The sequence below is a fragment of the Cebus imitator genome, unplaced genomic scaffold, assembly GCF_001604975.1.
Source record: "Cebus imitator isolate Cc_AM_T3 unplaced genomic scaffold, Cebus_imitator-1.0 Scaffold177, whole genome shotgun sequence".
NCBI classification, from domain to species: Eukaryota; Metazoa; Chordata; class Mammalia; order Primates; family Cebidae; genus Cebus; species Cebus imitator.
In genome coordinates this window covers 1,161,010-1,170,245 of record NW_016107492.1, presented here as the reverse complement: position 1 = coordinate 1,170,245, position 9,236 = coordinate 1,161,010, and the positions used below count along the sequence as shown (strand labels likewise).

The following is a 9,236-nucleotide window of genomic DNA, read 5'->3' as shown; positions in this document are numbered from 1 at the left end:
TTTTTTGTATTTTTAGTAGAGATGAGGTTTCACCACGTTGACCAGGCTGGTCTCAAACTCCTTGATCTCAGGTGATCCGCCTGCCTTGGCCTCCCAAAGTGCTGGGATTGCAGGAATGAGCCACTGTGCCTGGCCAGAATTTCATTTCTTTTTTAGGCTGAATAATATTTCATTATATGTATATTTTAAAAATCTATTCATCTGTTGATGAACATGGGTTGTTTCCATCTTTTGGCTATTGTGAATAATGCTGCAATGAATATTGATTTACAAATATCTGTTTGAAGCCCTGTGTTCAATATATTTTTTTTTTAATGTTGAAACTAAGGCTCAGACCAAGCGAAGTGGCCCAGGCTAGGAGATGGAATAGCCCTACCCAACTGACGCCAAAGCTCCTCCCACCAAATGCTACAACCCAAGAGGACAGTGCCTATTTACCACCCATGCCAGATGATTTACTGTATAATTTACTACTGAACGTGTGTGTGTGTTCCTGATCATTCTTTTTTCCTTTCCTAAAGGATACTAGTTCCACAAGTGCTCCCAGGAAAACCCTGCCAGAAATAAGCCGAATTACCCAGTCCTTGGCAGAAAAGTGGATAGCAGTGAAAACAAGAAGTACTGAACATGGAGTGGCTGAAAGGTGGCTCCGTCTGATAAATTATAAGCTGCTTTTATCTGGTTCTGAGGCCTCGGTCATTTTATCCAAAGCAAGAGGGTTTGGGTTTATTGTGAAGGTATTTGTATTTTGACCATGATTCTCTTCTAGAGCCTCTTAATGTCACTAGGTCATCGATGTACTCATTTACAGATACATGGAGGACATGTGATATCCCAGGTGCTGTAGGTGACGGAGTTGCAGGAGTAAAAAAGCTTACAAAGCCTTCAATAAGGTGGACTGTTTTCATATATTCATAGTTCACCCTTTGGAGTTTTATGAGTTTTAGTCCTCACAGGGATAGGTTTTATTTAAACCTATATGAATTGAACAAATCAACTATAAGGGGTTTTGGTGAGATTTAGAAATAATATGAACAAAGTATACCCAGGATTTGGGAGACTCTTAAGAGAGTAGTTATTTTCATTAATAATGATTCCACATCATCAGTTACTTATTCTGACATTATAAGATTTTTTTTTATTTTTTGTGATAGGGCCTTTGTCACCCAGGCTAAGTGCAGTGGCACAGTCATGACTCATTGCAGCCTTGAACTTCTGGGCTTAAGTGATCCTCTCACCTCAGCCTCCCAAGCAATGGCAACTACAGGCATACACCACCAGGCCTGGCTAATTTTTTTTTCTTTCTGAGACAGGGTCTCACTCTGTCAACCAGACTGGAGTGCAGTGGCACAATCTCTAACACTTCCAGTGTTACCATTTCTCATTTCTTTGCTAGCCCATTCTGTTTTGTTTTTTTTTTTTTTCTTTTTTTTTTGAGATAGAGTTTCACTCTTGTTGCCCAGGCTGGAGTGCAGTGGCGCAATCTCGGCTCATTGCAACCTCTGCTTCCTGAGTTCAAGTGATCCTCCTGCTTCAGCCTCCTGAGTAGCTGGGTTTCTAGGCACGTGCAACTACAGCCCAGCTAATTTTTGTATTTATAGTAGAGACAGGGTTTCACCATGTTGGTCAAGCTGGATAATTTTTGTATTTCTTGTAGAGACAGGGTTTTCCATGTTACCCAGGCTGCAGACATACTAAGATTTAAAAGGCATGTTTTATAGTATGTTGTGACTTACCCCTTGTTATTACTTTTACAGTGAAGTTAGAATGATATTTTCATCCCCTGCTTGTCTGACTGCGAGTTTTTTAAAGAAAAGGTAATACTTACATAAGATTTACCTTCATTTAAAACACTGGAAAATATGTAAAATGATATGTTTCAAGTAAGTTTAATTTGTGAATTTTGTTATCCTTGCCTACAGAGTCCAACACAGAGAACTTTGTAGGTTGTTATAGAATTCTTTCATTTTATAAAGTAATTTTCTGTTAGATCACTATAGGTTATAATTTCTAATTAACATTGTTTACTTCCTTCATACTGCTTTGCTCTGTTGTCCAATTACAAGGAATGGTGTTTTCTCAGGATCTCTGTATATACAGGTGATCAACGAAATCTCACATTTAGTACTTAGAAGCCAAGTGTACACTTTACAATTTTTGCTGTGTACGATCAATTAAAAACATATTTATGTTGTCTTTAACTCACTGCTACAGAAGAAAATCTGATTTTGCTCCATTTGGTTTAACATTTGGTCTGATCCAATAGTTTAAACAATTCCTTTAATGCTTGATATTTGGTTATTCTATTTCTGCTCCTTCCTCCAATTTCTCCAATATGGCACCTTGGTGTAAAAGAGACAAGAAGGAGAAATAGCAGTGTAAAGGGGTCTTAGGCTGCCCTCTGCCTCTTTGGAGGTTGATGCCTTGCTGGTCTGTCTGGTGTCATTCATATGGGTTCTCCTTTGCCTGGTGAGGTCCTGTCCCTCTCGTTAACTTGGCCTTAAATTTGCTCACTGGTTCAAAATATGATGATACACATCTTGTACCCACTCCTGGCCACTAGGTGGCACTCACTTAACCCCTGTTGCTATTACTTGCCCTTGTCCAACCCCTGTGGCAGTCCCATTAGTTCTTAACCCAGCTGCATTCTCAGGCGGCTTGTGGGACTAGAAGAACTTGGATTCCAACAACTTCACCTCAGGCTAATTCTTGCTACATGTGGAAAAATCTTTTCTATGTGAAGAGTATTATCTTCTTAATGTGAAAAAGCATCCATGCTTACTTCCCAGGAGTGAGGAACTCCTAAGATATCAAAGTCTGCAAAAGAGAATATATTTTAAGGGAGAAATTAATAATACTTTGTTTTAGTATTTGCATAAATATTTTAGCCCTAATATTACTATTGATCAGTTAATCTAGCAAAGGGAAAACCTATCTTCCTTCCTTCCTTCCTTCCTTTTTGAGATGGAGTCTTGCTCTGTGGCCAGGCTGGAGTGCAATGGTATGGTCTTGGCTCACTGCAACCTCTGCCTCCCCAGTTCCAGCAATTCCCCTGCCTCAGCCTCCCAAGTAGCTGGGACTGCAGGCAGGAGCCACCGCGCCTAGCTAATTTTTGTATTTTTAGTAGAGACAGGGTTTCACCATGTTGTCCAGGATGGTCTTGATCTCCTGACCTCATGATCTGCCCATCTTGGCCTTCCACAGTGCTGGGATTACAGTTATGAGCCACTGCACTTGACTCATTTCCTTTATTTATTTATTTGATGAAGCCTCACTCTGTTTCCCAGGCTGGAGTGCAGTGGTGCGATCCTGGCTCACTGCAACCTCCGCCTCCCAGGTTCAAGCGATTCTCCTGCCTCAGCCTCCTGAATAGCTGGGATTACAGGTTTGCACTGCTATATCCAGCTAATTTTTTGGTAGAGATGGGGTTTCACCATGTTGACCAGGCTGATCTTGAGCTCCTAACCTCAGGTGATCCATCTGCCTCAGCCTCCCAAAGTTCTGGGATTACTGGTGTGAGCCACCATACCCAGCCTCTTTTTTAATTTTATTTTTATTATTTTCATTTATATTTTTGAGACAGTCTCTCTCTGTCACCCAGGCTTGAGTTCAGTGATGTACGTGATCTTGGTTCACTGCAGCCTCCACCTCCTGGGTACATGTGATTCTCCTGCCTCAACCTCTATAGTAGCTGGGATTATAGGCATGTATCACCACACCCAGCTAATTTTTTTGTATTTTTAGTAGAGGCAGGGTTTCACCATGTTGGCCAGGCTGGTCTTGAACTGCTGACCACAAGTGATCCACCCACTTCAGCTTCCCAAAGTGCTGGGATTACAGGCGTGAGCCGCTATGCCTGGCCTTTTTTTTTTAATTTTTAGAGATGACGTCTTACACCGTTGCCCTTGCTGTAATGCAGTAGTTTGATCATAGCTCACTGTAGGCTTGAACTCCTGGGCTTGAGCTATCCTTCCATCTCAGCCTCACTTGTAGCTGGGGCTACAGGTGTGCACCACCATGCCTGGCTAATTTTTTATTTTTTATTTTTTTGTAGAGACAAGCTCTCTTCTATGTTGCCCAGGCTGGTCTCTTAAACTCCTGGCCTCAAGCAATCCTCCCACGTTGGCCTCCCAAAGTGTTGGAATTACAGGCATGACCCACTGCAGATGGCATACAATATTTGATAATGCATTATTTTAAAATTGTTAGGCTTATTGAATGCTGGCCTCTCAAATATCACTAAAACAACTTGTTGATAAGACAGGCCAGAGAGAACAGCACACCTAGACAAGGCTTTGGTAGTGTTTCTGAGAAGAAAAACCAGGTCAGAATTTATTGACAATTGGGAGTTTGGTTTAAGGAGGTCTTTCAATGTGAGAGGGAAGGCTGGAGGTTTGATCTGGACTGGGTAAATGACAACAATCCAGGATGGGTGGAAACAGCAAGGCAAGGATTTTGAGATAAGGGATTCAAAGATCTTTGGGCATAAACTGTTGATACTTTCCCTTGAAGCGTTAGTGGGTCTTTCAGGAAGTTCCCATGATGAACAATTGCCATTTGCTTGGACAAAAGTTTCCTGGAAGAGTAAAGTAAAAACAAACAAAAAAACAGTGGCATTGCAAAGTTCTGTAAATATAAATGGTAAGGAGGGTGGAGAGTAGGTAATTCTAGTTCTTAGTGTACAAACTGAGTGAGGGGCCGATGGTTTCCGTTCTCAGACTCAGCACGTAAAACTTTGTTAATACGGCAGCCCAGACTTGATGTAGGCGCTATAGAGATAATAAATTGTTATCTACTATCTTTTAACAAGGAGAACATAAACTATATATTTTTTATGTCATGTGAGTTGATTATTTTGAAAGAAGGCAAGCTATAAGAAAAAGGTTTGTATCTTATATTTAATAAAATAAAACAACAAATGACATATGAACTTTAGAAATATCCCTTTCCCTCTGTTTATGTGGTTTCTTGCATTTCTTGTATCCAAAGAGGAGCTGGAGAAACGACTTCCATTGATGTGGACTTAGAAATGGCAAGAGACACCTTCAAGAAGTTAACAAAGAAAGAATGGATTTCTTCCATGGTAATAGCCAATACTTACTTGAGATATAGAACAGATACGATTGCAGTTTAATTTTGTTGGAAGCTGGATGAGAGGGGACTATGATTGTAATTGCCCGATGGGTTCTTCCTGCCCACTGCAGAAACAAAAATCGACCCACTGAGACCATGACATTGTAGTAAGGAAAGAGTTTAATTGACATGAGGCTGGCCATGCCACGTAGGAGGTAGAATTATTACTCAAATCAGTCTCCCTGAAGGCTCACGCTTGTAGCTTAGGGGCTTTTCAAAGATAGTTTGGTTGGCAGGGGACTAGGGTAGGGAGCGTGCTGACAAGCTGAGTCAGAGGTGAAATCATAGGGAATAGAAGCTGTCCTCTTGTGCTGAGTCAGTTTCTGGGTGGGGGCCATAGGACTGGTTGGTCGGTCCAGGTGGGGTCATCCAGTTGTCAGAAATGCAAAAACCTGAAGTGACATCTCAAAAGGCCAATCTTAGGTTCTACCATAATGATGTTATTTGCAAGAATAATTGAGGAAGTTGCAAATCTTACAACCTCCAGAATAATGGCTGGTAATTATTTAGAATTCAAGCCCCTCTCATCCTAACTTGGTGGGCTTTCATTAGTTTTACAAGAACAATTCCGTTTTTGGGACCAGCTGTTATCATTTAAACTATAAACTAAATTTCTCCCAAAGTTAGCTTGGCTCATGCCCAAAAATGAGAAAAGACAGCCAACCTGTGAGGCTGGCAGCAAGATAGTCAACCATGTCAGATTTCTCTTACTGTCATACTTTTGCAAAGGTAGTTTATGATTGGGGCTGACATTTATTTTCTTAATGAACCCTTAAATGTACAATAGATACAACATTTTTATTTTCAATATAAGAAGAGCAATGCTTGAGAGGTGGATAATCTCTACTATGATGTAGGAAAAGAGCATTGGTTTGGGAAGCAGGACCTTGTCCTGGACTGATAAACTGAAAAGCCCCTTCTCTATTCTGAGATGAAACTCACCATCTATTTGAGTTGAATCTGTTACTACCTCATCCCTTCTCTTTGGGTCACATTTTCTTTACCTGTTGAATTCAGCTTTAAAATCTATTCCAGTTTAATATTCTGTGATTCTGGGTTGTATTAGGAAGAAAACTTGCTTTTTGTCTACTGCCTCAGGTTTGAGTTGGTGGAGGGGGTCGCTGCATATTGATAATTAACAGAATGCCTCAGTGCTCAGGATGCTGTAGACTGGGTAGCTTAAACAAGCGACATCTACTTCTCACAGTTCTGGAAGCTGGGAAGTCCAAGATCAAGGTACCATCAGGTTTGGTGTCTGGTTCAGGCCCACTTTTTGGCTCATAGATGACCATATTTTCAGTGTCATCACATGGCAGTGTGAACCCCAAATATCTAAGACGGGTCAGATAATTTAGAAAGTTTATTTTGCCAAGGTTGAGGACACATGCCCATGACACAGTCTCAGGAGATCCTGATGACATGTGTCCAAGGCAGTCGGAGCACAGTTTGGTTTTATAGATTTTCGGGAGACATGAGGCATAAATCCACATCTGTAAGATGAACATTGGTTTGGCCTGGAAAGGCGGGACAACTCAAAGCAGAGAAGAGGGCTTCCCGGTCTTTGGTAGATGATAAGAGAAAAATGGTTTTATTCTTTTGAGTTTCTGATTAGCCTCTCCAAAAGAGGCATCAGATATACATTTATCTCAGTGAGCAGAGGGGTAACTGAATAGAATGGGAGGCAGGTTTGCACTAAGCAGGTCTCAGCTTGTCTTTTCCCTTTAGCTTGGTGATTTTGAGGACCCAAGATTTATTTTCCTTTCACAGTAGAAAGGGCAAAGATGCTGCTGGGTTCTTTTTTGTCGGGACACTAATTCCATTCATGAGAGCTCCAATTTTTTGAGATGGAGTTTTGCTCCTTTTACCCAGACTGGAGTGCAATGGTGCGATCTCGGCTAACCACAACCGCCGCCTCCCAGGTTCAAGCAATTCTCCTGCCTCAGCTTCCCAAGTAGCTGGGATTACAGGCATGTGCCACCAAGCCTGGCTAATTTTTTGTATTTTTAGTAGAGATGGGTTTCTCTGTGTTCGTTAGACTCGAACTGCCGACCTCAGGTGATCCACCAGCCCTGGCCTCCGAAAGTGCTGGTGGGATTACAGGTGTGAGCCACTGTGCCTGGCCATGGCCTCACCTCTTAATACTATCATATTGGGGGTTAGGTTTTTAACATACGAATTTTGGGGACCATATTTAGCCTATAGCACAGAAGGAAAAAAAAATAAGTTTGCACGCTTGCATGTGGAGCATTCAGATAAAGAAGTTCCCTGAACAACTAGGGATAAGAGTTTATAAACCAACTTGATGGAGGAAAGGGATAAGGGACAAAGGGCTCCTATGGGAAGAACAAATGGGATTTTATGGAGACAAATGGAAGGCATGACAGTTTATGAGAATGTTTGTTTGTCTATGCAATTTCTCATCCACATGCAAGTGATCTGAATGATTGGTCTCCTTTTTAGCAGTAAAGCTCCACAATGGAGGATGTACAAGAACTTCTTTCTAGATGAGCCCTGCATTAGTTAGATAAAAGAAGCTCCAAAAAGCTGTCTTTCTATATTGACCGTACCTCAAATGTCTTCAGTTAGTAAAATAATCTTTATACCATTTTGCTGGGTCTGAGTAGTTCCTTATACTTGAAAGGGAAAGGGGGAAACTGTTCCTTAATGTGTTGTAGATATAATAATATTTTTATTTTCAAGATGAAGTGATAATAGCAAATATTATGAAGTGTATTTTTAAAACGAATTTATTTAGGTGATATGGGAGATAATTTGGGGTACTCTTCCTGGTATGAGTTCCAAGTGACAGTACCTTCATGAAAAACCTCATTAAAAAGCGTTCTTGATGAAACAACTTTGAGAACACTGCATACTATTATGGAATCATGATATGCACATTAGGAAATCAAAGGTTCTATGGCATCATACACTAAAAGAAATCTCTTTGACCCTATTATTCTTGGAGTTATTTGACATTGTGATGCTGTTTTTCAGTGTAACACCTACTGGCATTCCACAGAAACCATATTCTGCTAGACATGTGAAAAAACAAATTTTAAGAATTTTAATGTAATAAAAACAATATATAGTACATCACAGTTTATTGTTGCATATATCACTTATTTACCCTTATGAGAGGCAGACACTGTAATTCTAGAACATAGATCTATTAGGTTGAATAAATGCAACTAGCTGCTGTATCAAACAACTTCCAAATCTCAGTGGCTTAACACAATAAAATATTTTCCAACATCCTAGTCCAACAAGGGTTGGAGGTTAGAGACAACTTTGCACAGGTTCATGCAGGGCTGACTCAGGCTTCTTTCCAGCGTCTCTAGGCCCTGGGGCAGTAAAATCCTCCACTCAGTCTTTTGAGTTGGCTAATAGATGATGGAAGTGAGTATGGAGGGTCCCATGAGAGGTTTTAATGGCCTGGCCTTAATGTGTCACGCATCACTTTCTCTCACATTGGTGAGGTAGGACTCAGTCACATGGCCCTGCCTAACTGCAGAGGAGCTGGGGGCTGCCATCTTCCTGTGAACCCAGGAGGAAAATGAAAAATGACTGCAAGGTGAACATATGGCATTTTCTCTGCCATGGTAGATTTTACAACCATGGTACTGCCATGGTCATCTTCTAGTTGAGTAATCTCTTTCCTCTAACTTCCTTTGAGTCTCTCCTTGCTCATCTGTAAAAACAAGGTAAAAACAAACAAAACAAAAGTTATCTTATAGGATTATCGATAAGATTAAATAAAATGATTTACATGAGATTACCTGACACATTTTAAGTATTCAATGAGTGTTCAAACAAATATAAATAGTATCATACAGGTTTATTCCCACTAATATGTTTTTACATATGTCCTATTTTAAAAGTTTACTTCTAGGCTGGGTACAGTGGCTCATGCCTGTAATCCTAGCACTTTGGGAGGCCAAGGTGGGAGTATTGCTTGAGCCCAAGAGTTTGAGACTGGCCTGGGCAACATAGTGAGACACTATCTCTACAAATAATTTTCTAAAATGAACTGTGTGTGGCAGTGCACTCCACTTGGGAGTGTGAGGTTGGAGGACTGCCCAAACCCAGGAGTTTGAGGCTGCAGT

The 9,236-nt window shown here is 40.8% G+C and overlaps 1 protein-coding gene across 6 annotated transcripts in view; it reads left to right on the top strand.

The window, feature by feature from the left end:
* The window catches only part of HERC6 (HECT and RLD domain containing E3 ubiquitin protein ligase family member 6), a 67,069-nt gene that overhangs the window by 22,476 nt on the left and 35,357 nt on the right, over positions 1 to 9,236 (top strand). For all 6 annotated transcript variants that reach the window (XR_005202894.1, XR_005202895.1, XR_005202896.1 and 3 more), the window contains exons 9-11: positions 522 to 643; positions 1,758 to 1,817; positions 4,990 to 5,083. Coding sequence is in view for 3 of the 6 variants with exons in the window: in XM_017545106.2 (XP_017400595.1) it covers positions 522 to 643; positions 1,758 to 1,817; positions 4,990 to 5,083 (276 nt within the window). In the remaining 3 variants the exon portion in view is untranslated. The remainder of the gene's footprint in view (positions 1 to 521; positions 644 to 1,757; positions 1,818 to 4,989; positions 5,084 to 9,236) is intronic.